Consider the following 27,234-nt stretch of genomic DNA (forward strand, 5'->3'; position numbering starts at 1 on the left):
TGGCCTCGCTGGAGGGCTGCGTGCAGCGCCGTGCACGGGGGCGAGCGGGGCGGAACGGGGCCGTATGGGGGTGCAGGGTGACGGGGACCGGGGTGGGGGTCCCGGCCACCCCCTGACCCCCCCGTGCCCCCCCCAGGGCGCTGCCGCGGCCCCCCCCCGGGAAGCTGGCCTCGCTGGAGGGCCGCGTGCAGCGCCGTGCGCGGGGGCGAGCGGGGTGGAACGGGGGCGAACGGGGGTGCAGGGTGACGGGGACCAGGGTGGGGGTCCCAGCCACCCCCTGACCCCCCCGTGCCCCCCCCAGGGCGCTGCCGCGGCCCCCCCCCCCGGGAAGCTGGCCTCGCTGGAGGGCCGCGTGCAGCACCGTGCGCGGGGGCGAACGTGGCCGTATGGGGGTGCAGGGTGACGGGGACCGGGGTGGGGGTCCCGGCCACCCCCTGACCCCCCCGTGCCCCCCCCAGGGCGCTGCCGCGGCCCCCCCCCGGGAAGCTGGCCTCGCTGGAGGGCCGTGCACGGGGGCGAACGGGGCGGAACGTGGCCGTATGGGGGTGCAGGGTGACGGGGACCGGGGTGGGGGTCCCGGCCAGCCCCTGACCCCCCCGTGCCCCCCCCAGGGCGCTGCCGCGGCCCCCCCCCGGGAAGCTGGCCTCGCTGGAGGGCTGCGTGCAGGCGCTGCTGCGCGACCCGGCGCAGCCGCAGCTCTGGGAGCAGCTGGGGCAGCTCTACGAGTCGGAGCAGGAGGTGGAGGAGGCCCTGCACTGCTACCGCAGCGCCGCCCGCTACCGCCGCCCCCCCGACGGCCCCCCCGGCGACGGCGGCCCCCGCCTCGGCCGCCTCCCGCAGGTGGGCGACGGGGGACCGGGTGGCCCTGGGGTGCCACCACCGCCCCCGCGGCGCCCCCAGGGACGTGGGGGGACGTTGGGGACGGGGGGACGGGGGATGTGGTGGCCCTGGGGTGCCACCACCGCCCCCGCGGCGCCCCCAGGGATGTGGGGGGACATTGGGGACAAGGGACCAGGGGATGTGGTGGCCCTGGGGTGCCACCGTCACAACCACGGCACCCCCAGGGACATGGGGGGACATTGGGGACAAGGGACCAGGGGATGTGGTGGCCCTGGGGTGCCACCATCGCCACCACGGCACCTGTAGGGACGTGGGGGGACATTGGGGACAAGGGACCAGGGGATGTGGTGGCCCTGGGGTGCCACCATCGCCACCACGGCACCCCCAGGGACATGGGGGGACATTGGGGACAAGGGACCAGGGGATGTGGTGGCCCTGGGGTGCCACCGTCACAACCACGGCACCCCCAGGGACGTGGGGGGACATTGGGGACAAGGGACCAGGGGATGTGGTGGCCCTGGGGTGCCACCATCGCCACCACGGCACCTGTAGGGACGTGGGGGGACATTGGGGACAAGGGACCAGGGGATGTGGTGGCCCTGGGGTGCCACCATTGCCACCACGGCACCCCCAGGGATGTGGGGGGACATTGGGGACAGGGGGACATGGGATGTGGTGGCCCTGGGGTGCCACCGCCACAACCATGGCACCTGTAGGGACGTGGGGGGACATTGGGGACAAGGGACCAGGGGATGTGGTGGCCCTGGGGTGCCACCATTGCCACCACAGCACCCCCAGGGATGTGGGGGGACATTGGGGACAGGGGGACATGGGATGTGGTGGCCCTGGGGTGCCACTGTCACAACCACGGCGCCTGTAGGGTCATGGGGGGACACTGGGGACAAGGGACCAGGGGATGTGGTGGCCCTGGGGTGCCACTGTCACAACCACGGCACCTGTAGGGTCATGGGGGGACGCTGGGGACAAGGGACCAGGGGATGTGGTGGCCCTGGGGTGCCAGTGTCACAACCACGGCACCTGTAGGGTCATGGGGGGACATTGGGGACAAGGGACCAGGGGATGTGGTGGCCCTGGGGTGCCACCATCGCCACCGCGGCGCCTGCAGGGACGTGGGGGGACGCTGGGGACAAGGGGCCAGGGGATGTGGTGGCTCTGGGGTGCCACCATCGCCACCACGGCACCCCCAGGGACGTGGGGGGACATTGGGGACAAGGGACCAGGGGATGTGGTGGCCCTGGGGTGCCACCATCGCCACCACGGCACCTGTAGGGACATGGGGGGACATTGAGGACAAGGGACCAGGGGATGTGGTGGCCCTGGGGTGCCACCATCGCCACTATGGCGCCTGCAGGGACGTGGGGGGACACTGGGGACAGGAGGACACAGGGGACACGGTGGCCCTGGGGTGCCACCATCGCCACCACGGTTCCTGCGGGGACTTGGGGGGACACTGGGGACAGGGGGAGACATAAGGGACAGGTGACCCCAGGGTTGGGGACCCCGGGGGTGGCAGGGGACCCCGGGGGGGCAGCAGGGGACCCCGGGGGTGGCGGGGGCCGTCCCCGGGGGTCCCTCACGCCCTGTCCCCCCCCCAGGCCCAGCTGTGGAGCTTCCACTCGGGCCCCTCCCACCCCCGGGCCAGGACGCTGCCGCCCCTGCAGCAAGTGTGGAACCTGCTGCACCTCGAGGTGAGGCCGGGGGGGGCGCGGGGGGGGGCCCAGGGGGCTGGGGGGGGGCTGGGGAGGGGCTATGGGGAGCTGGGGGCACTGGGGAGGGGGGCCCGGGGCACTGGGGGGGGGCTGGGGGGGGCTGGGGGCACTGGGGAGGGTGGCCCGGGGCACTGGGGGGGGCTGGGGGCACTGGGGAGGGGGCCCGGGGCACTGCGGGGGGGGCTGGGGGGGGCTGGGGGCACTGGGGGGACTGGGAAGGGGACACTGGGGATGGGGGACGGGGCACTGGGAGGACGGGGATGGGGATATGGGGGCACTGGGATGGGATGCTGGGAGCACTGGGCGTGCTGGGGAGGAGGGATACTGGGAGGACTGGGATGGGGGGCACTGGGGACACTGGGAGCACTGGGCGTGCTGGGGAGGAGGGATACTGGGAGGACTGGGATGGGGGGCACTGGGGACACTGGGAGCACTGGGCGTGCTGGGGAGGAGGGATACTGGGAGGACTGGGATGGGGGGCACTGGGGACACTGGGAGCACTGGGCGTGCTGGGGAGGAGGGATACTGGGAGGACTGGGATGGGGGACACTGGGGACACTGGGAGCACTGGGCGTGCTGGGGAGGAGGGATACTGGGGGGCACTGGGGACACTGGGAGCACTGGGCGTGCTGGGGAGGAGGGATACTGGGGGGCCTGGGACGGGACACTGGGGGACACTGGGCGTGCTGGGGAGGAGGCATACTGGGGGGACTGGGATGGGGCACTGGGAGCACTGGGCATACTGGGGAGGAGGGATACTGGGGGGACTGGAGATGGGGGGTGCTGCGGATGAGGGGGCATTGGGGAAGGGACACTGGGGGGCACTGGGGACACTGGGAACAGGACACTGGGGACGCTGGGGGACCCCAGGGAGGGGGGCTGTGCCCCACCACGGGGAGGGGGGGGTCCTTGGGGCTGTTAGACCCCGGGGGGGGGGCCCGGGCAGCCGTGACCCCCCCGCGCCCCCCCAAGAAGAGGAGCTTCTCGGCCAAGCGGGGCGCCCAGCTGAAGCGGCCGGCGGCCCCCCCCGAGGCGCCGACGGGGCAGCCGGGGCCCCCCGCGCCCCCCCCCGGGCCCCCCCCCAACGAGCTGCCCAGCCCCGCCAAGCGCAGGAGGAGCGGCAGCCCCCAGCAGGTGCGGGGGGGCATGGACGGGCCGGGGGGGGGGCAATAATGGGACGGGGGGGTGACAAGGGGGTGACAAGGGGGTTGGAGAAGCCATAACAGGGCTGGGGGGGGTAATCATAGGGCCGGGGGGGGGGGCAAGGACAGGGCTGGGGGGGCACAGACGGGGCCGGCAGGGGGGACATGAATGGGGCCAGGGGTGTGACAAGGGGGCTGGGGGGGGCAATAATGGGTCTGGGGGACAAGAATAGGGCCGGGGGGGTGAGGATGGGGTCGGGGGGGCACCAAATGGGCCGTGAGGGGGCAATAACGGGGTGGGGGGGCGACAAGGGGGCTGGAGGGGCCATAATGGGGCTGGGGGGGGTGACAATGGGGCCGGGGGGGCAATAACCGGGCCGGGGGGGCACCAAATGGGTCTGGAGAGGTCGACAAGGGGGCTGGGGGGGGCACAAAGCGGGGTGGGGGGGCAATAACGGGGCCTGGGGGGCATCAGATGGGACTGGAGGGGGGCAATAACAGGGTGGGGGGGGTGACAAGGGGGTTTGGGGGGCAATAACAGGGCTGGGGGGGGCAATAACAGGGCTGGGGGGCGATAACAGGGCCGGGGGGGGCAATGTCAGGGCTGGGGGGGTGATAATAGGGCTGAGGCGGGGGTCAATAACGGGGTGGGGGGCACAAAACAGGGCCAGGGGACATTGTGGGGGGGGATAAATAACGGGGGGGGGGGTCCCGGCGGCGGCCCCTCCCCTGACGCGCCGCCGTGGCCAGGGGGGGCCGGGCGCCGGGGGGCAGCACCCGCCGGGGCCCCCCCACTACGCCCTGCCCACGCCGGGGCTCTGGAGCCCGGTGCCCGGGGAGGCCTGGCCCGAGCGCAGGAACGGCGCCCCCCCCGACAGACAGGTACCGCCGCCCCCCCGCTGTCACCCGCGCGTCACCCCCACCCCCCTGTGTCACCCGGACCCCCGCCGCCAGCCCCGCGTCACCCCCCGGGGACGAACCGCGCAACAGCGGGACCCTCGGTGTCACCCCCTCGGGGATGCACCGCGTGATGTCGGGACCCCCGGTGTCACCCCCGCGTCACCCCAACCCCCCTGTGTCACCAGGACCCCCGCTGTCACCCGCGTGTCACCCCGACCCCCCTGTGTCACTGGGACTCCCGCCGCCAGCCCCGCGTCCCCCTGCTGGTGACGCACTGCGCGACGCTGGGACCCCCGGTGTCACCCCCGCGTCACCCCAACCCCCCTGTGTCACCAGGACCCCCGCTGTCACCCCCGCGTCACCCCAACCCCCCCTGTGTCTCCCGGACCCCCGCCGCCAGCCCCGCGTCACCCCCCGGGGACGAACCGCGCAACAGCGGGACCCTCGGTGTCACCCCCTCGGGGATGCACCGCGTGATGTCGGGACCCCCGGTGTCACCCCTGCGTCACCCCGACCCTCCTGTGTCACCCGGACCCCCGCCGCCAGCCCCGCGTCACCCCCCGGGGACGAACCGCGCAACAGCGGGACCCTCGGTGTCACCCCCTCGGGGATGCACCGCGTGATGTCGGGACCCCCGCTGTCACCCCTGCGTCACCCCGACCCCCCTGTGTCACCAGGACCCCCGCTGTCACCCGCGTGTCACCCCGACCCCCCTGTGTCACTCGGACCCCCGCCGCCAGCCCCGCGTCACCCCCCGGGGACGAACCGCGCAACAGCGGAACCCTCGGTGTCACCCCCCTGGGGATGCACCGCGTGATGTCGGGACCCCCGGTGTCACCCCCGTGTCACCCCGACCCCCCTGTGTCACCGGGACTCCCGCCGCCAGCCCCGCTTCCCCCCCCCCCGGGACGCACCGTTTGATGCCGGGACCCTCCCTGCCACCCCCTGTGTCACCCCTGGACCCCCTGTGTATCACGGGGACCCCCGGTGACCCCGATGTCCCCCCCCCGGGGAGCCCTGAGTGTCCCCCTGGACCCCCGTGTGTCACCAGGACACTCCGTGCCACCCCTGCCCATGTCCCCACGTCGCTGGCGCCCGTGTCCCCGTGCCCTTGTGCCTGTGCCCCTGTGTGTTGCTGACCCTTGTGTCCCCGTGCCCGTGTCCCCGCGTGTCCCCGTGCCTGTGTCCCTGCACCTGTCCCCACATGTCCCATGCCCGTGTCCCCGCGTGCCCTATGCCCATGTCCCCATGCTGCTGACCCCCCTGTCCCTGTGTGTCCCCATGCCCATGCTGCTAACCCATGTCCCCATGTCCCCGCGCATCCCCACACCTGTGTCCCCGTGTCTCCGTGTCCCCGTGTCCTTGCGCATCCCCGCACCCGTGTCCCCGTGTCCCTGCACCCATGTCCCCATGTCCCCATGCGTCCCCACGTTTCCCCGTGTCCCCCTGCGTCCCCGTGTGTCCCAATGTCCCCGCGTGTCCCTGTGTCCCCCCCCATGTCCCCGCATGTCCCCGCGTCCCTGCGTGTCCCCATGTCCCCGTGTCCCCGATCGGGTCCCTCCCGCAGGAGCCGCGGGGGCTGGCGGCCCAGCCGCGTGTCCCCATGTCCCCGCGTGTCCCCATGTCCCCGTGTACCCATGTCCCCGTGTCTCCATGTGTGTCCCCGTGTCCCCACGCGTGTCCCCGTGTCCCTGATCAGGTCCCTCCCGCAGGAGCCGCGGGGGCTGGCGGCCCAGCCGCGTGTCCCCATGTCCCCGCGTGTCCCCATGTCCCCGTGTACCCATGTCCCCGTGTCTCCATGTGTGTCCCCGTGTCCCCACGCGTGTCCCCGTGTCCCTGATCAGGTCCCTCCCGCAGGAGCCGCGGGGGCTGGCGGCCCAGCCGCGTGTCCCCATGTCCCCGCGTGTCCCCGTGTCCCCATGTGTGTCCCCGTGTCCCCACGCGTGTCCCCGTGTCACCGAGTGGGTCCCTCCCACAGGAGCCGCGGGGGCTGGCGGCCCAGCCGCGTGTCCCCATGTCCCCGCGTGTCCCCGTGTCCCTTACGTCCCCCCCGTGTCCCTGCGCCTGTCGCCGTGTCACCGAGTGGGTCCCTCCCGCAGGAGCCGCGGGGGCTGGCGGCCCAGCCGCGTGTCCCCATGTCCCCGCATGTCCCCATGTCCCCGTGTCCCTTACGTCCCCCCCGCGTCCCCACGCGTGTCCCCGTGTCACCGAGTGGGTCCCTCCCGCAGGAGCCGCGGGGGCTGGCGGCCCAGCCGCTGCCCTTCCCGCCGCCGGCCTACGGCTCGCAGCCCCCCCCGCCGCTGCGGCTGCCGGCGGCGGCCCCCGGCCCCCCCGCGCCCCCGGCGCCCCCCGCGCCCCCCGGCCCCCGCGGAAGTGACCTTAGGGACGGCCGGGCCCGCCGGGCGCGCGCCACCCCCGGCGCCTCACCAGCACCCATCGCCTGCGTGCCTTACGCCCCCCGCCCCCCCCCGGGCACCCCCGCCACCAGCACGCTCCCCCGGGGGGGGCCCAGCCCCGGCCTCGTGAGTACCGCGGCGGGGGGGGGACACGGGGGGGACACGGGGGGGGATGAGGGGACGGGGGGACCCAGGAGACAGGGGGGACCCAGCCCCGGCCTCGTGAGTGCGGTGGGGGGGGGGACACGGGGGGGGGGACACGGGACGGGGGGGATGGGAGAGGGTGATGGGGACTGCGGGGGGGACATGGGGGACTGGGGGGGACATGGGGGACTGGGGGGGACAGCCCCGGCCTTGTGGGGACAGGGATGGGGACAGGGTTGGGGGTGGCAGCGGGGGGGGTGTTGGGGGGCAGAAGGGGCTGTTGGGGGGCCTCAGGGGGGTGTTGGGGGGCAGAAGGGGCTGTTGGGGGGCAGCAGGAGCTGTTGGGGGGCAGAAGGGGGTGTTGGGGGGCAGCGGAGCTGTTGGGGGGCAGAAGGGGCTGTTGGGGGGCAGCAGCGGCTGTTGGGGGGCCGCAGGGGCTGTTGGGGGGCCACAGGGGGGTGTTGGGGGGCAGCAGCGGGGTGTTGGGGGGCAGCAGGAGCTGTTGGGGGGCAGAAGGGGCTGTTGGGGGGCAGCAGCGGGGTGTTGGGGGGCAGCAGGGGCTGTTGGGGGGCCGCAGGGGGGTGTTGGGGGGCAGAAGCGGGGTGTTGGGGGGCAGCAGGGGCTGTTGGGGGGCCGCAGGGGGGTGTTGGGGGGCAGAAGCGGAGTGTTGGGGGGCAGAAGGGGCTGTTGGGGGGCCGGAGGGGGGTGTTGGGGGGCAGCAGCGGGGTGTTGGGGGGCAGAAGGGGGTGTTGGGGGGCAGCAGGGGCTGTTGGGGGGCAGAAGCGGGGTGTTGGGGGGCAGAAGGGGCTGTTGGGGGGCCGGAGGGGGGTGTTGGGGGGCCGCAGGGGGGTGTTGGGGGGCAGAAGGGGCTGTTGGGGGGCCGCAGCGGGGTGTTGGGGGGCAGCAGGGGCTGTTGGGGGGCAGCAGCGGGGTGTTGGGGGGCAGCAGGGGGGTGTTGGGGGGCAGCAGGGAGTGTTGGGGGGCAGCAGGGCCTGTTGGGGGGCAGGACCTGTTGTACCCAGGGACCAGGGAGGGGGTCAGCAGCCCCCCTTTGGGGACCACATCGAGGGGGGGCAAGGGGGCATTTCGGGCGCCCCCCTGACCCCCCCCCCACATCCCTCCCCCCCCCCCCAAACCCCCGCAGGGTCCCGAGCGCTACCAAACGCCGGCCCCGGAGCCGCCGGCGGAGGGCGCGGGGGGGCCGGGGGGGGCGCCCGGCCCCGCGGCCCCCGGCCCCCCCAGCCTGCCCTGCTGCCGCCCGCCCCCCCCGGCCGCCGGCCTCGAGCCCCGGCCCCCCCTGGCCTGGCTCGGCGAGCCCCGGGCGGCCGGCGGGGGGGGGGACCCGCTCGACTGCCTCCTCTTCGGCGACGCCGGCGGCGACCCCCCCGCGGGGGGGTACCCGGAGCCCCCCGCCCGCCGCCCGCCCCCCCCCAGCCCCCCGGCGCCCTCGCCGCCTTTCCGCCGCCCCCGGGAGGAGGAGGAAGAGCAAGAGCAAGGCCCCCCCCCCGATTTCTGGCTGGAGCCCCCCCCCCGCGAGGCCAGGCCCCCCCAGGGCCTCCCCGAAACCTCAGGAAGCTGCCGGCCCCCCCCCAGCCCCCCGCCGCCGCCCCCCGCCTATCCAAAGACTGCCGCCGCCGAGCCGCCGGAGCCGGCGGGGGCCGGGGGGGCCGCGCGGCGCCTCTTCGACTTCGCCGGCCCCCCCTTGGAGGACCAGTTCGAGGAGCCGCCCGAGTTCTCCAAGATCCTCCCCGACGGCTTGGCCAACATCATGAGGATGCTGGACGAGTCGATCCGGCAAGAGGAGGACGAGCGGGAGGAAGGCGCCTTCCCCCCCCCGCCGCCGCCGCCGCCCCCCCCGCCGCCGCCGCCCCCCCCGCCGCCGCTGCCCGGCCCCCCGCCGCTGGCCCGGCCCAAGGCGGCCGCCTTCGGGGCCCCCCCGGGCCCGGAGCCGCCCGAGCCGCCGCGGCTCTACCCCTTCGGCAAGCGGGACGAGCGGCCCGAGGCGCCCAAGGCCGCCGCCGACCTCCTCAAGTCCCTGGCCGACATGTTGGAGGGGCAGAAGCGGGGGCGGCCGGGGGGGCCCAAACCGCCGCCGTCGCCGCCGCCGCCGCCGCCGCCATCGCAACTCGCTACCTCAGCGGCGGGCCGGGCGGGCGCGGCGGGGGCGGAGGCGGGGGCGGAGGCGCCGCCGGCCCCGGCGCCCAGGACGGAGGCGCTGGAGGAGATCAGCCGGGCCTGCGAGACGCTGGCGGAGCAGGCGGGCCGCCCCCGGCCCCCCACGCCGCCGCCGCCCCGCCGCAAGGAGCGGCACCGGCGGCCCCCCCGCGACGACGGCGACGGCGACGACGGCGACGGCGGCCGCCACCACCGCCGCCGCCACCACCACCACCACCACCACCACCACCACCACCACCACCACCGCGACGCCAAGGCGCCCCGCAAGGAGAGGAACCGGCCCGTCCTGGCCACCTTGGACCTGCAGAGCCCCGGCGTGCAGGAGGCCGCCGGCGGCCCCCCGGGCCAGGCCAAGGCGGCCCCCCCCCAGCCGCCCCCGCCGCCGCCGCCGCCCCCGCCGCCGCCGCCCCCCCCGGCACCCCCCGCCGCCGCGGCGCCGGGCCTCATGAGCTCGGCCGACCTGCTCAAGCTGCGCTCCTTCACCGAGGGGCCCCCCAAGGAGCTCAAGATCCGGCTCATCAAGGTGGAGAGCGGCGACAAGGAGACCTTCATCGCCTCCGAGGTGGAGGAGCCGCGCCTGCCCCTGGGCAAGCTCACCATCGAGCACAGCGCCGCCGACGTGGTGCGCGCCAGCAAGTGAGTGCCGCCGCCGTGGGGCCGGGGGGGCTCCTACGGGGGCCAGGGGGCTCCTATGGGGATCTGGAGGCTCCTATGGGGATCTGGGGGCTGTTATGGGGCTCCTACGGGGACCTGGGGGCTCCTGCGGGGACCTGGGGGCTCCTATGGGGACCTAGGGGCTCCTGCGGGGACCTGGAGGCTCCTACGGGGACCTAGGGGCTCTTATGGGGCTCCTATGGGGACCTGGGGGCTCCTACGGGGACCTGGGGGCTCTTATGGGGCTCCTACGGGGACCTGGGGGCTCCTATGGGGGCCAGGGGGCTCCTATGGGGACCTGGGGGCTCTTATGGGGCTCCTATGGGGACCTGGAGGCTCCTATGGGGATCTGGGGGCTGTTATGGGGCTCCTACGGGGACTTGGGAGCTCTTATGGGGCTCCTATGGGGCCCTGGGGGCTCCTATGGGGCTCCTACGGGGACCAGGGGGCTCCTACAGGGACCTGAGGGCACCTATAGGGACCTGGGGGCTCCTATGGGGCTCCTATGGGGATCTGGGGGCTCCTATGGGGCTCCTACGGGGACCAGGGGGGCTCCTACAGGGACCTGAGAGCTCCTATAGGGACCACGAGGGCTCCTATGGGGACTGGGGGGCTCCTATGGGGACCTGGGGGCTCCTACAGCGACCAGGGGGGCTCCTGTGGGGACCGGGGTACTGCTATAGGGACCTGGGGGCTCCTACAGCGCTCCTATAGGGACCGGGGTACTGCTATAGGGACCTGGGGGCTCTTACAGTGCTCCTATAGGGACTGGGGGTCTCCTATAGGGACCTGGGGGCTCCTACGGGGACGTGGGGGCCTCGCACGGGGACGTGGCAGCTCTCGTGGGGATGCAGAGGGCGAGGGCGGGGGTGACGGGGGGTGACACCGGGTGACGACGGGGGGTGACAGTGCGGGGTGACACCGGGTGACGCAGGGGTGACAGGGGTGCAGCGCTGTCCCTGCAGGCAGGCGCCGCACCGTGCCCCCATGGGAGCCCCGGGCGAGGGCGGGGGTGCCGGGGGGTGCCGGGGGGGTGGCGAGGCGGGGTGACACCGGGTGCCGCGGGGGTGACACGGGGGTGCGGCGCTGTCCCCGCAGGCACGCCCGCCCCAAGGGCCGCTTCAGGGAGTCGTACCTCTCGCCCGCCCAGTCCGTGAAGCCCCGCGTCGACGCCCAGCAGCCGCTGCCCCGCGACAAGCTCAACCCCCCCACGCCCAGCATCTACGTGAGTGCCCCCCCCGGACCCCCCCGCACCCCCAGGGCCCCCCCCGCGCCCCCAGCAGCCGCTGCCCCGCGACAAGCTCAACCCCCCCACGCCCAGCATCTACGTGAGTGCCCCCCCCGGACCCCCCCGCACCCCCAGGGCCCCCCCCGCGCCCCCAGCAGCCGCTGCCCCGCGACAAGCTCAACCCCCCCACGCCCAGCATCTACGTGAGTGCCCCCCCCGGACCCCCCCGCGCCCCCCCTGCGCCCCCAGGGCCCCCCCTTGCACCCCCAGCAGCCGCTGCCCCGCGACAAGCTCAACCCCCCCACGCCCAGCATCTACGTGAGTGCCCCCCCCGGACCCCCCCGCGCCCCCCCCTGCGCCCCCAGGGCCCCCCCCGCGCCCCCAGCAGCCGCTGCCCCGCGACAAGCTCAACCCCCCCACGCCCAGCATCTACGTGAGTGCCCCCCCCGGACCCCCCCACGCCCCCCGTGCGCCCCCAGGGCCCCCCCTGCACCCCCAGCAGCCGCTGCCCCGCGACAAGCTCAACCCCCCCACGCCCAGCATCTACGTGAGTGCCCCCCCCGCGCCCCCCCTGCGCCCCCCCCGCGCCCCCAGGGCCCCCCCCGCGCCCCCAGCAGCCACTGCCCCGCGACAAGCTCAACCCCCCCACGCCCAGCATCTACGTGAGTGCCCCCCCCGGACCCCCCCGCGCCCCCCCCTGCGCCCCCAGGGCCCCCCCCGCGCCCCCAGCAGCCGCTGCCCCGCGACAAGCTCAACCCCCCCACGCCCAGCATCTATGTGAGTGCCCCCCCCGCGCCCCCCCTGCGCCCCCAGGGCCCCCCCCGCGCCCCCAGCAGCCGCTGCCCCGCGACAAGCTCAACCCCCCCACGCCCAGCATCTACGTGAGTGCCCCCCCCGGACCCCCCCCGCGCCCCCCCTGCGCCCCCAGGGCCCCCCCCGCGCCCCCAGCAGCCGCTGTCCTGTGACAAGCTCAACCCCCCCACGCCCAGCATCTACGTGAGTGCCCCCCCCGGACCCCCCTGCGCCCCCCCCGCACCCCCAGGGCCCCCCCCGTGCCCCCAGCAGCCGCTGCCCCGCGACAAGCTCAACCCCCCCACGCCCAGCATCTACGTGAGTGCCCCCCCCGTGCCCCCATTGGCCCCCTGTGCCCCCGGGGGCGGGGCCTGCCCATGGCCCGCCCCCCCCCTGGGGGGGCTGCATGCGCGCCAGCTCTTTGAATGGGGGGAAGCACTGCGTGCTGATTGGCTTGTGTGTCAAGGGGGCGGGGTCTGCATGCTGATTGGCCCCTGTGCCAAGGGGGTGGAGTCTGCATGCTGATTGGCCCCTGACCCTGGGAGGTGGGGTCTGCATGCTGATTGGCCCACACAGCGGAGGGACAGATTTCAGGGTGCTGATTGGCCGGCATGCCGGGTAGTGACAGATGTCTGTGCACTGATTGGCTCATGCGCTGGGGGGGTGGGGGGAGGGTGGGTTGGCAGTTGTCCAGGTGCTGATTGGTCCAAAGGTCGGGTAGTGACAGATGTCTGCGTGCTGATTGGCTGGCATGCCGGGCAGCAACAACTGCTAGGGCACCGATTGGCCCACACGTGGGCAGGGGCAGAAGTCTGCGTGCCGATTGGCCCGCAGGCAAGGTCGGCTGCTGATTGGCCTGTAGCCTTGGGGAGGAGCACGACAGACATCTGTGTGCTGATTGGCCCACAGGCCTGGAATCAGCTGGATCCCAGTGCCGATTGGCCGGTTGGTTGGGTCAGGCGCTGATTGGCTCACAGGCCCCGCGTCAGGCAGCGCCAGGTGGTGATTGGCCGGCTGGTCGGGTCAGTTGCTGATTGGCTCGCAGGCACTGTATCAGCCAGTGCCGGGTGCTGATTGGCCGGCAGGCAGGGTCAGGCGCCGATTGGGGGCTGGCAGTGGGGGCTGGCGGTGTGATTGGCCGGGGGGCGGGGCAGGGGGCGGGCCGAGGGCGTGGATTGGCCGCTCACGCCCCCCCCCCCGGCCCCCCCCCGCAGCTGGAGAGCAAGCGGGACGCCTTCTCGCCGGTGCTGCTGCAGTTCTGCACCGACCCCAAGAACCCCATCACCGTCATCCGGGGGCTCGCCGGCTCCCTGCGCCTCAGTGAGTGACCCCCCCGCGCACACCCGCGCACGCCTGTGCACACCCGCACACGCCTGTGCACACCCGCGCACGCCTGCGCACACCCCACGCACGCCTGCACCCGTGCACGGGGGCTCGCCGGCTCCCTGCGCTTCAGTGAGTGACCCCCCCCGCGCACACCCGCGCACGCTTGTGCACACCCGCGCACGCCTGTGCACGCCCTACACACACCTGTGCCTGCGCACGCCTGTGAACACTCTCACATGTCCCACGCTCGCCTGTGCCTGTGTGCATCCGCGTGCGGCTGTGTACAGCTGCACGTGGCTGTGCACACCCTATGCACGCCTGTGCCTGCGCACACCCGCCCACGACTGTGCCCGCACGCGCCCGTGCATGTGCAGCAGCCCCCGACAGCCCCCCGCGCCCCCCGTGTCCCTGTGTCCCCACGTCCCCCGTGTCCCCGGTGCCCGGCGGGGGGGCACCCACACAATCCCCCCCCCCAGACCTGGGGCTGTTCAGCACCAAGACGCTGGTGGAGGCGAGCGGGGAGCACGCGGTGGAGGTGCGCACGCAGGTGCAGCAGCCCCCCGTGTCCCCGTGTCCCCGCGTCCCCACGTCCCCCGTGTCCCCGGTGCCCGGCGGGGGGGCACCCACACAATCCCCCCCCCAGACCTGGGGCTGTTCAGCACCAAGACGCTGGTGGAGGCGAGCGGGGAGCACGCGGTGGAGGTGCGCACGCAGGTGCAGCAGCCCTCCGACGAGAACTGGGACCTGTCGGGCACGCGCCAGGTGTGGCCCTGCGAGAGCAGCCGCTCGCACACCACCATCGCCAAGTACGCCCAGTACCAGGCCTCCTCCTTCCAGGAGTCCCTGCAGGTGGGACGCGGGGGACGCGGGGGACGCGGGGGGGACACGGGGCATGCAGGGGACACGGGGGCTGCAGAGGACACGGGGGCTGCAGAGGACACGGGGGATACAGGGGACACGGGGCATGCAGGGGACACGGGGGCTGCAGAGGACACGGGGGATGCAGGGGACACGGGGGCTGCAGGGGACACGGGGGATACAGGGGACACGGGGCATGCAGGGGACACGGGGGATACCGGGGACGCGGGGGATGCAGGGGACATGGGGGCTGCAGGGGACACAGGGGCTGCAGGGGACACGGGGGATACAGGGGACACGGGGCATGCAGGGGACACGGGGGCTGCAGGGGACACGGGGGATACAGGGGACACGGGGGATGCAGGGGACACGGGGGCTGCAGGGGACACGGGGGATACAGGGGACACGGGGGATGCAGGGGACACGGGGGATACAGGGGACACAGGGGCTGCAGGGGACACGGGGGATACAGGGGACATGGGGGATGCAGGGGACACGGGGGATGCAGGGGGACACAGGGGACACGGGGCATGCAGGGGACACGGGGGCTGCAGGGGACACGGGGGCTGCAGAGGACACGGGGGATACAGGGGACACGGGGGCTGCAGGGGACACAGGGGATACAGGGGACACGGGGGATGCAGGGGACACGGGGGCTGCAGAGGACACGGGGGATACAGGGGACACGGGGGATGCAGGGGACATGGGGGATGCAGGGGACACAGGGGCTGCAGGGGACACGGGGGATACAGGGGACATGGGGGATGCAGCTGACACGGGGGATGCAGGGGGACACGGGGGACACGGGGGATGCAGGGGACATGGGAGACACAGGGGATGCAGGAGACATGAGGGACACAGGGGACATAGGGCTGCAGGGGCACACAGGGGGGACATGGGGGACTCGGGACACAGGGGATGCAGGGGACACGGGGGCCGCAGTGGGCACGGGGGCCGCAGGGGACATGGGGGCCGCAGGGCAGGGGGACATGGGACATGGACATGGGGGCCGCAGGGGACACGGGGGCTGCAGGGCAGGGTGACACAGGACACGGGGGGACGTGGGGTGTGGGGCAGTGGGACATGGGGACACGGGGCACTTGGGGTCCTGTTCTGCCCCTGGGGGATCCCAGCTGGTTTTGGGGGGTCCAAGGCGACTCCAAGGGGGGGTCAAATCCTGCTTGGGGGGGTCCCATCCTGCCCGGGGGGGTCCCACCCTGCCCCCAGGGGGTCCCACCCTGCCCCCGGGGGGTCCTGACGCCGCCTCCCCTGGCAGGAGGATAAGGACAGCGAAGACGATGAGGCCGAAGAGCCCGACAGCACCACCGAGACCCCCCCCAGGTAGGGCCACCCGGGGCCCCCCCTCCGCTGGGGACACCGCTGGTGTGGGGCTCAATGGGGGGCGGGGGGTCCCTGTACCCCCAGGGTGTCATCGGGGGGGTCCGTGTACCCCAAGGGTGGCCCTGGGGTGTCATTGGGGGGGTCTTTATACCCCCAGGGGGTCCCCAGGGGGTCCCGGTGCCACTGGGGGGGTCCCCGTACCCCCAGGGTGTCCCTGGGGTGTCATTGGGGGGGTCTTTATACCCCCAGGGTGCCCCCAGGGTGTCCCGGTGCCACTGGGGGGGTCCCCGTACTCCCAGGGTGTCCCTGGGGTGTCACTGGGGGGGTCCCATGCCACCGGGGGGGTCCCCGTACCCCCCGGGGTGCCACGCGTGACCCCGTGCCCTCCCCCCCCCGCAGCAACCCCGACCAGAAATCCCACCAGATCATCAAGTTCGGGACCAACATCGACCTCTCGGACGCCAAGCGGTGAGCGGGTGACGCGGGCAGCGGGTGACACGGGGCAGCGGGTGACACGGATAGTGGGTGCCACAGGCAGCGGCTGACACGGGCAGCGGGTGACACGGTCAGTGGGTGACACAGCCCACGGCTGAGGTGTCCTATGGTGACGCAGCCAGCGGGTGACACAGCAGCGGGTGACACGGTCAGTGGGTGACACGGCCCATGGCTGAGGTGTCCTATGGTGACGCAGCCAGCGGGTGACACAGCAGCGGGTGACATGGTCAGTGGGTGACACAGCCCACGGCTGAGGTGTCCTATGGTGACGCAGCCAGCGGGTGACACAGCAGCGGGTGACACGGTCAGTGGGTGACACAGCCCACGGCTGAGGTGTCCTATGGTGACGCAGCCAGCGGGTGACACAGCAGCGGGTGATGCGGCCCCCGGGTGACACTGCCAGTGGGTGCCATGGCCTGTGGTGACACGGCAGTGGGTGCCATGGCCAATGGATGCCATGGCTGTGGGTGCCGTGGCCCGTGGTGACATGGGGCGGCGGGTGCCGTGGCCGGCGGTGCTGTGGCCGGCGGTGCCGTGGCCGGTGGTGCCGTGGCCGGTGGTGCTGTGGCCGGCGGTGCCGTGGCTGGCGGTGCTGTGGCCGGTGGTGCCGTGGCCGGCGGTGCCGTGGCCGGCGGTGCCGTGGGGCTGCGGGTGCCGTGGCCGGTGGTGCCGTGGCCGGCGGTGCCGTGGCCGGTGGTGACGCGGTGCCGCGCAGGTGGAAGCCGCAGCTGCAGGAGCTGCTGAAGCTGCCGGCCTTCATGCGGGTCTCGTCCACGGGGAACATGCTGAGCCACGTGGGCCACACCATCCTGGGCATGAACACCGTGCAGCTCTACATGAAGGTGCCGGGCAGCCGCACGCCGGGTGAGCGAGCCCCCCGGGACCACGGCGCGCGGGGGGACACGGGGATGGCGGGACGTGGGGGCCCACGGGGGGACACGGGGGGACACGGGGACGGCGGGACACAGGGGCACACAGGGACAGCAGGATGCGGGGGGACATGGGGGCACACGGGGACAGTGGGACACGGGGGCACACGGAAACACGGAGGGACACAGGGACATGGGGCGGGGGACATGGGGGCACACGGGCACATGGGGGGACATGACAGCGGGACAAGGGACACGGGGAGACACAGGGACAGCAGGGACATGGGGATATGGGAGGACACAGGGATGGCAGGGCACGTGGATGCGGGGACACGGGGACAGTGGGGACAGCGGGGACACGGGGACAGCAGGGTGAGGAGAAATGGGGGTGGAGGACACAGAGACAAGGGGGGGATACAAGGACAGCAGGGGACATCAGGAACATGGGGACAGCAGAGGGACATGGGGCATGGGAACATAGGGAGATGAAGGGACAGGAGGACATGGGGACACGGGCAGCAGGGGACACGGGGCATGGGGACACAGCAGGGGGGCACAGGGACATCAGGAGGACATGGGGACGCAGTGACAGCAGGGGACAGGGGACACAGCAGGACAGACGGGCGTGGGGACGGTGGAGGGCAGGGGGCCGCGGGGACGTGGCGGTGGCATCGCGGGGCGCTGGGGGGGACCCGGGGCGGGGGGGCCCCGCGTGACGCCGGGGGGGGACCCGGAGGGGACCCGGGGCAGGTGACACCGCGTGACGCCGGGTCCCGCAGGCCACCAGGAGAACAACAACTTCTGCTCGGTGAACATCAACATCGGGCCGGGCGACTGCGAGTGGTTCGCGGTGCACGAGCACTACTGGGAGACCATCAGCGCCTTCTGCGACAAGTGAGGGCGGGGCCACGGGGGGCGGGGCCACGGTGTGGGGGCGGGGCCACGGTGTGGGGGCGGGGCCACACCGGGGGGCGGGGCTAGGGGAGCGGGGCTGGTGCAGAGACCCAACCAGGCGCTGAGTGGGCAGGGCCAGGTGGGGTGGAGTCAGCGCAGGGGGTGGAGCCAGGTGGGGGTGGAGCCAAGTGGGGGCAGGGCTGCATGGGCGGGGCCAGGCAGTGGGGGTGGGGCCAGGGAGTCAGGGGTGGGGCCATGGTTTTGGGGCGGGGCCTGGCAGTAAGGGGGCGGGGCCAGGGAGTCAGGGGAGGGGCTGTGGCAGTGGGACGGGGGTGGAGCCAATATAGGGTGGGGCCAGGTGGGGGTGGAGTCAAGAGGGGGTGGAGCCAAAGCAGGGAGGTGGAGCCAGGTGGGGGTGGAGTCAGCACAGGGAGGTGGAGCCCAGTGGAGGGGGTGGAGCCAAGTGGGGGTGGGGCTGCGTGGGTGGGGCCATGCAGGGGGGGCAGGGCCAGGGAGTCAGGGTGGGGCCATGGTATTGGGGTGGGGCCAGGCAGTAAGGGGGCGGGGCCATGGAGTCAGGGGCGGGGACATGGTGTGGGGGGCGGGGCCAGGCAGTAAGGGGGCGGGGCCAGGCTATATGGGGGTGGGACCATGCAGTAAGGGGGGGCGGGACCAGGCTTTGGGGCGGGGTCAGGCAGGGAGGGGGCGGAGCCAGGGAGTCCGGGGTGGGGCCATGGTGTCAGGGGTGGGGCCATGGTGTTGGGGCGGGGCCAGGCAGTAAGGGGGCGGGGCCAGGGAGTCAGGGGCAGGGCCGGGCCATATGGGGGTGGGGCCATGCAGTAAGGGGGGCGGGACCAGGCTTTGGGGCGGGGCCAGGCAGTAAGGGGGCGGGGCCAGGGAGTCTGGGGTGGGGCCATGGTGTCAGGGGTGGGGCCATGGTGTTGGGGCGGGGCCAGGCAGTAAGGGGGCGGGGCCAGTGAGTCAGGGGTGGGGCCGGGCCATATGGAGGTGGGACCATGCAGTAAGGGGGGCGGGACCAGGCTTTGGGGCGTGGTCAGGCGGGGAGGGGGCGTGGCCAGGCAGGGAGGGGGCGGGGCCGGCGCGGGCTGACCCCGCCCCGTGTGGCGGCAGGCACGGCGTGGACTACCTGACGGGCTCGTGGTGGCCCATCCTGGAGGACCTGTACAAGTCCAACATCCCGGTGTACCGCTTCATCCAGCGCCCCGGCGACCTGGTGTGGATCAACGCCGGCACCGTGCACTGGGTGCAGGCCACCGGCTGGTGCAACAACATCGCCTGGAACGTGGGGCCCCTCACCGGTACCCAGGGGACGCGGGGGCACCTGGGGCGGGGGACGCCGGGGGGGACACCGAGGGGGTCCTCACCGGTAACCCAGGGGACGCGGGGGCACCTGGGGCGGGGGACGCCGGGGGGGACACCAAGGGGCCCCTCACCGGTACCCAGGGGACGCGGGGAGACCTGGGGCGGGGGACACCGGGGGGGACACCAAGGGGCCCCTCACCGGTACCCAGGGGACGCGGGGGGACCTGGGGCGGGGGACGCCGGGGGGGACACCGAGGGGGTCCTCACCGGTAACCCAGGGGACGCGGGGGGACCTGGTGTGGGGGACACCGGGGGGGGGACACCAAGGGGCCCCTCACCGGTACCCCAAGGGGACGTGGGGGGACCTGGGGCGGGGGACGCCGGGGGGGACACCGAGGGGGTCCTCACCGGTACCCAGGGGACGCGGGGGGACCTGGGGCGGGGGACGCGGGGGGGGACACCAAGGGGGTCCTCACCAGTACCCAGGGGACGCGGGGGGACCTGGGGCGGGGGACGCGGGGGGGGACACCGAGGGGGTCCTCACCGGTACCCAGGGGACGCGGGGGGAGCTGGGGTGGGGGACACCAAGGGGGACACTAAGGGGCCCCTCACCAGTACCCCAAGGGGACACGGGGGGACCTGGGGCGGGGGACGCCGGGGGGGACACCAAGGGGGTCCTCACCGGTCCTCGGGACACGGGGGGATGTGGGGTGCGGGGACACCAAGGGGGACACCAAGGGGGGACGCTCTGGGGTCCTCACCGGTCCCCCCAGGGATGCGAGGGGGACGTGGGGTGTGGGGACACCGGGGGGGCCCCCTCGCCAGTACCCCAAGGGGACGCGGGGGGACCTGGGGTGCGGGGACACCAAGGGGGACACCAAGGGGATGCGAGGGGGACGTGGGGTGCGGGGACACCAAGGGGGGGGGACGCTCCAGGGTCCTCACCGGTTCCCACCAGGGACGCGAGGGGGACGGGGGCTGGGGGGACACCAAGGGACCTGCCACGGGGCAGGGGACACGCCATGGCCTCACGCCTGCGTGTCCCCCCCCCCGTGCCCCAGCCTACCAGTACCAGCTGGCCCTGGAGCGCTACGAGTGGAACGAGGTGAAGAACGTCAAGTCCATCGTGCCCATGATCCACGTCTCCTGGAACGTGGCCCGCACCGTCAAGATCAGCGACCCCGACCTCTACAAGATGATCAAGTGAGGGGGGGCCGCGGCGGGGACGGGGTGACACCGGGGACGGGGTGACACCGGGGACAGGGACGGGGCCACGTCGGGGTTGGGGTTACGCTGGGGATGGGGCCACGTCAGGATCGGGGACAGGGATGGGACTGCGACCGCGTTGGGATCAGGGTGACCCTGAGGACAGGGCCACGCTGGGGCTGGGGACACCAGGGATGGGGCCATGTTGGGGACAAGGCCACGTTGGGACTGGGGACAATGGGGATGGGACTATATGGGGGACAAGGGCGCGTCAGTACTGGGGACACCAGGGGTGGGGCCATGTTGGGGACAAGGCCACGTTGGGATTGGGGACACCGGGGATGGGTCCACGTTGGGGACAGGGCCACACTGGCTTTAGGGACACCAGTGATGGGTCCACGTGGGGGACAGGGCCACACTGGCTTTAGGGACACCAGTGATGGGTCCACGTGGGGGACGGGGACATGTTGGGTTTGGGGACACCAGTGATGGGTCCATGTGGGGACAGGGCCACATCGGGATTGGGGACACCAGTGATGGGTCCATGTGGGTGACAGGGCCACATCGGGATTGGGGACATCAGTGATGGGTCCATGTGGGGACAGGGCCACGTTGGGATTGGGGACACCAGTGATGGGTCCATGTGGGGACAGGGGCACTTTGGGTTTGGGGACACCAGGGATGGGTCCATGTGGGGACAGGGCCACGTCGGGGACGGCACGGCATCGGGGACGGGGCCGCGCCGGGCCAGGGGTGACCCTGGGGCTGGATCCGGGAGGTGGCCCAGGGCCGGTGCCCCCGGGGCCACGGCACAGCACGTGTCCCACATGTGTCCCCCGCGTGTCCCCCGCGTGTCCCCGCGCCAGGTACTGCCTCATGCAGTCCATCAAGCACTGCCAGGTGCAGCGGGAGAGCCTGGTGCGCGCCGGCAAGAAGATCGCCTACCAGGGCCGGGTGAAGGACGAGCCGGCCTACTACTGCAACGAGTGCGACGTGAGTGCGGCCGCGCCGCGGCCCCGCCGTGGCCCCCACGGCCACGTGCCACCGCCCGGCTGCCTGGCCCCATCCCGCCGCGTTTTTGCCCTAAAATGTCTTCTGCCATGGGGATGAGCCACAGGGACAGGCTATGGGGACAGGCGACAGGGATGAGCCACAGGGACGAGGCCTCAGGGACAAGGCCACGGGAATGGGCCACAGGGCAAGGCCACAGGGACAAGGTCATGGGAACCAGCCATGGGGACAGGCCACGGGGACAAGGCCACGGGGACAAGCCGTGGGGACAGGCTGTGGGGATGGGCCATGGGGACGAGCCACAGGGATGAGCCACAAGGACAGGCCATGGGGACTGGACACAGGGACAAGGCCATAGGGACAAGCTGTGGGGACAGGCCATGAGGACAAGGCCATGGGGACAACACCACGGGGACAAGCTGTGGGGACAGGCCATGGAGAGAAAGCCATGGGGACAAGGTCACGGGGACCAGCCATGGGGACCAGCCACGGGAACAAGTCCACGGGGACAACGCCACGGGGACAAGCTGTGGGGACAGGCCATGAAGAGAAAGCCATGGGGACAAGTCCACGGGGACAACGCCACGGGGACAAGCTGTGGGGACAGGCCATGGGGAGAAAGCCATGGGGACAAGGCCATGGGGACTGGCCACGGGTTCAGGCCATGGGTTCAGGCCACGGGGACAAGGCCATGGGGACCAGCCATGGGGACAGGCCATGGGGTGAAGGCCACAGGGACAAGGCCACGGGGACCGGCCGTGGGGACAGGCCATGGGTTCAGGCCACGGGGACAAGGCCACGGGGACAAGGCCACGGGGACAGGCCCCGGGGATGGATCACGGGGACATGCCACGGGGATGAGCCACAGGGACAGGCCCCAGGGAGGCCCCGGGGACGTGCGGGGACCCAGAGGGGGGGTGGCCCGGCCGCGGGGACGCGGCGCTGAGGTGGCGGTGGCGCAGGTGGAGGTGTTCAACATGGGGACAAGGCCCCGGGGAGGCCCCAGGGACGTGCGGGGACCTGGGGAGGGGGTGGCCCGGCCATGGGGACGCGGCGCTGAGGCGGTGGCGGTGGCGCAGGTGGAGGTGTTCAACATGGGGACAAGGCCCCGGGGAGGCCCCGGGGACGTGCGGGGACCCGGGGAGGGGGTGGCCCGGCCATGGGGACGCGGCGCTGAGGCGGTGGCGGTGGCGCAGGTGGAGGTGTTCAACATGGGGACAAGGCCCCGGGGAGGCCCCAGGGGCGTGTGGGGACCCCGGGGGGTGGTGGCCCGGCCATGGGGACGTGGCGCTGAGGTGGCGGTGGCGCAGGTGGAGGTGTTCAACATGGGGACAAGGCCCCGGGGAGGCCCCGGGAGCGTGCGGGGACCCCGGGGGGTGGTGGCCCGGCCATGGGGACGCGGCGCTGAGGCGGTGGCGGTGGCGCAGGTGGAGGTGTTCAACATGGGGACAAGGCCCCGGGGAGGCCCCGGGAGCGTGCGGGGACCCCGGGGGGTGGTGGCCCGGCCATGGGGACGCGGCGCTGAGGCGGTGGCGGTGGCGCAGGTGGAGGTGTTCAACATGGGGACAAGGCCCCGGGGAGGCCCCAGGGGCGTGCGGGGACCGGGGAGGGGGTGGCCCGGCCATGGGGACGTGGCGCTGAGGTGGCGGTGGCGCAGGTGGAGGTGTTCAACATGGGGACAAGGCCCCGGGGAGGCCCCGGGGGCGTGCGGGGACCCGGGGAGGGGGTGGCCCGGCCATGGGGACGCGGCGCTGAGGTGGCGGTGGCGCAGGTGGAGGTGTTCAACATGGGGACAAGGCCCCGGGGAGGCCCCGGGGACGTGCGGGGACCCGGGGAGGGGGTGGCCCGGCCATGGGGACACGGCGCTGAGGTGGCGGTGGCGCAGGTGGAGGTGTTCAACATCCTGTTTGTGACGAGCGAGACGGGGGGCCGCAACACCTACCTGGTGCACTGCGAGGGCTGCGCCCGGCGCCGCAGCGGCGCCCTGGCCGGCGTCGTCGTCCTCGAGCAGTACAAGACCGAGGAGCTCATGCACATCTACGACGCCTTCACCCTGGTGCGTGCCCCCCCCCCGCCCCCGCGCCCCACGGGACACCCCCCAGGCTACGGGGACACCCCCCGGGCCACAGGGACACCCCCGGGCCATGGGGACACCCCCAGGCCATGGAGACACCCCCCGGGCCACAGGGACACCCCTGGCCTACGGGGACCCCCTCCCGCGTGGGGACCCCCCCCCTGCACCCTGGGGACACCCCCCGGGCCATGGGGACACCCCCCGGGCCATGGGGCCCCCCTCCACCATGGGGACCCCCCCCCTGCGCCACGGGGACGCCCCTATGGGCCATGGGGACCCTCTCCACCATGGGGACCCCCCCCCTGCACCCTGGGGACACCCTCCCTGTGCCATGGGGACCCCCTCCACCATGGGGACCCCCCCCTGCGCCACGGGGACGCCCCTATGGGCCATGGGGACCCCCTCCACCATGGGGACCCCCCCCTGCACCCTGGGGACACCCTCCTTGTGCCATGGGGACCCCCTCCACCATGGGGACCCCCCCCCCTGCACCATGGGGACCTCCTCCATCATGGGGACCCCCCCCCTGCACCTTGGGGACACCTCCTGTGCCACGGGGACCCCCTCCATCATGGGGACCCCCCCTGCACCTTGGGGACACCCCCTGTGCCACAGGGACACCCCCTCCACCATGGGGACCCCCCCTGCACCCTGGGGACCCCCCCCCCGCGCCACGGGGACACCCTTATGGGCCACGGGGACCCCCCCCCTGCACCCTGGGGACACCCCCCCTGTGCCACAGTCGCCACCCCGACTCCCTCCTGGTGGCACCCAGGGTCCCCATCCCTCCCTGGTGGCACCCAGGGTCTTCGTCTCTCCCTGGTTGCACCCAGGGTCCCTGTCCCTCCCTGGTGGCACCCAGGGTCCCCATCTTCTCCTGGTGACACCAAAGGTCCCTGTCTCCTTGTGGTGGCACCCAAGGTTCCCATCCCTCCCTGGTGGCACCCATGATCCCCGTCCCTCCCTGGTGTCACCAAGGGCCCCGTCCCTCCCTGGTGGCACCCATGGTCCCTATCTCCTCATGGTGGCACCCAGGGTCCCCATCTTCTCCTGGTGACACCAAAGGTCCCTGTCTCCTTGTGGTGGCACCCAAGGTTCCCATCCCTCCCTGGTGGCACCCATGATCCCCGTCCCTCCCTGGTGGCACCAAGGGCCCCGTCCCTCCCTGGTGGCACCCATGGTCCCTATCTCCTCATGGTGGCACCCAGGGTCCCTGTCTCCTCCTGGTGTCACACATGGCCCCCGTCCCCTCACCATGGGTCCCATGTCACCCAGTGTCACTCACTGTTCCCATCCCCAGTGTCACCCCGTGTCCCTATGCCCTCCCGGTGCCACCCATGGCCCCCGTCCCCTCGCCGTGGGTCCTGCGTCACCCAGTGCCACCCAGCGTCCCCATCTCCTCCCGCTGTCCCCCAGGGCCCCGTCCCCCCCCCAGCGGGTCCCCGTGTCCCCTCCCCACGTCCCCCCGGGTTGGTGGCGGAGTGGGGGGCTCCCCCGGACGCCTGGGCCCCGCTGACGGGGGGGGGGGGGCGGCGGGTGCCGTTGCAGGTGGCGTCGCCCGGCGGCAGATGAGCCCTGCCCGGCCCAGGCGGATCCTGGGCGCCCGCGATGGGGACGCGGGGACAATTGGGGGGGGGGGTGCCACCCCCCCCCACCCCCACGAACACTTTTTATTTATTCGCGGAGAAACCGCCCCAAAACTTGGCGCCCCCCCCGCCCGCCGCCGAGCCGCGCCAGGACCGGGGAGGGGGGGCACGGACGGACAGACGGACGCACGGACGGACGCAGAGGGGTTTTGGGGCGCCTTTCGCCGAGGGGGGGTTTGGGGGGGGGCTGGGGGGGGGCAGGTTGGGGGTTAAAAAAAAAAAAAACGCATTTTTTACAAAAATAGCAATTTATAGGAATGAAATCCCCCCCCCTCCAAAATGGGGGGGAAGGGAACCCCCCCCAGCACAGCGGGGGGGCGTGGGGGGGGGGGGTCTTTTGCCCCCCCCTCCAGACTTTGGGGGGGTCCCTGTGGGGTCCCCACTGCCCCCCCCATCACTCAGAGGGGTCTGGGGGGGGTCCCTGGGACCCACCAGACCGGGGGGGGGGTCACTGCCCCCCATAACGGTGGGGTCCCACTGCCCCCCCCCTGTATCTTGGGGGGGTCCCGGCTGCCCCCCATAACTCAGGGGGGCCCCGGGGGGGGGTCCCGTGCCCCCCCCCACAGCATTAAGGGGGTGCTGGGGGGGGTTATTTGGGGGGGGCAATTTGCCGGACCTTTTATCAACCAAAAACTCTCGCCCCAGAGGGGCCCCCCCCCCCCCCCAACCAGCCACCCCCCCCCCAATACGGGTCCGGGCCGGGGGGGGGCCCAGGGGAGGGGGCATTTTGGGGTGCCCCCCCCACCGCTCCCCTCTTTATGTGGGGGGGCTCAGGTCTACAAGGGGGGGGCCACCCCAGGGTCCCCCCCCCCAAACCATGGTGCAAAGGGGGGGGGCAGCGGGGCCCCCTCCCCTGCGGGGGGGGACCTTGGGGTGCCCCCCCCCGAGCCTCTTTTGGGTTTTTTTTTTGTAAATGGTCTTTTTTTTTGCCTCTTTTTTAATTTATATGCGGGGGGGGGGTCGCTTTATTTATTGCGGGGGGGGTCGGGCTGGGGGGGGGGGTCCCCTGGCCCCTGGTCTGGGTCCCTGGGGGGGGGGGGGGGATTGGAGGGGGCCGTGTCATGGGGGGGACCCTGTGTCCTGGGGGGGCCCCGGTGACCCCCGAGTACCGGTGATGGAGGGGGGGTGTCACTGTGACCTGGTGACACCCCATCCGGGTGCCCCCCCCCCCAAATGTCCTGGTAATACTGTGACATGGGGGGGGTCCCGGTGTCCCCATGTGCTGGAAGGGTTCCAGTGACAACGTCCCAGTGTCCCAGAGGGTCCTGGTGACACCGTGTCCTGGTGACACCATGTTGGGGGCGGGGTCACGGTTTCCTGGTGACCCTGTGACACGGGAGGGGCCCCATGTCCTGGTGACACCATGACGTGGGGTGTTTCTGTGTCCCGTTGACCCCATGACAGGGGGTCCGGGGTGTCCCTGTGTCCTGGTGACCCCGTGACACTGGGATCCTGGTGTCCCATGACCCCATGTCTTGGTGACACTGTGACCCTGTGACACTGGGGGGTCTCGGTGTCCCCTTAACCCCCTGTCCTGGTGACGCTGTGACACGGGGGGGGGGTCTCAGTGCCCCCTTGACCTTGTGACACGAGGTGTCCCTGGGATCCTGGTGTCCCCCGTGTCCCGGTGACACTGTGACATGGGGGTTTCAGTGTCCCCTTGGCCGTGTGACATGGGGTGTCCCTGTGTCCCCCGACCCCGTGTCCCAGTGACACTGTGACGCGGGAGGGTCTCGGTGTCCCCTTGACCCCCATGTCCCGGTGACGCTGTGACCCGGGGGTCTCGGTGCCCCCCATCCCCCCCCCCCATGGTGCTGGGTCCTGCGGCCGCCCCCAGGGCCCCCCCGTCCCCGTTCCCCCCCCCCCCCGGTCCCCGGTGTTTTATTGCAGGTCGGGGGGGGGCCGGGGCTCCCCCCCCCCCCCCCCGGCGGCCACAGAAGCTATTTTGTACGTGAGATTAAATTAACTCGCACAGCCCGGCCGGCTCGTCCTGCGTGGGGGGGGGTCCCGGTTCGGGGGGGGGGGGTCTGGCTCTGAAGGGGATCCCCATTGTGGGGGGGGGGGGGTCTCCTGGTTCGGAGCAGAGGGAGATCCCAGCTGTGAGAGGGATCCCATTGGGGGGGGGTCCTATCTCTGAGGGGGATCCCCATTGGGGGGGGGGGGTCCCAGTTCGGGGGGGGGGTCACTACT

At 73.1% G+C, this 27,234-nt stretch overlaps 1 protein-coding gene across 1 annotated transcript; it reads left to right on the top strand.

Annotated features, from left to right (window-relative positions):
* Nucleotides 1-606: 606 nt before the first annotated feature.
* KDM6B (lysine demethylase 6B) lies at nt 607-25,242 on the top strand (the record flags this gene model as incomplete). The annotated part of the gene is made up of 18 exons (XM_064501088.1): nt 607-840; nt 2,457-2,549; nt 3,543-3,704; nt 4,463-4,594; nt 6,841-7,134; nt 8,297-9,963; nt 11,080-11,206; nt 13,216-13,321; nt 13,971-14,176; nt 15,462-15,526; nt 15,926-15,994; nt 16,737-16,885; nt 17,670-17,784; nt 18,916-19,103; nt 20,169-20,310; nt 21,180-21,306; nt 23,210-23,380; nt 24,947-25,242. Coding segments are annotated over 18 exons (4,071 nt in total), but the record flags the coding sequence as incomplete, so codon positions are not given.
* Between the last annotated feature and the right edge of the window lie 1,992 nt (nt 25,243-27,234).

The sequence above is a fragment of the Dromaius novaehollandiae genome, chromosome 32 (assembly GCF_036370855.1).
Source record: "Dromaius novaehollandiae isolate bDroNov1 chromosome 32, bDroNov1.hap1, whole genome shotgun sequence".
NCBI classification, from domain to species: domain Eukaryota; kingdom Metazoa; phylum Chordata; class Aves; order Casuariiformes; family Dromaiidae; genus Dromaius; species Dromaius novaehollandiae.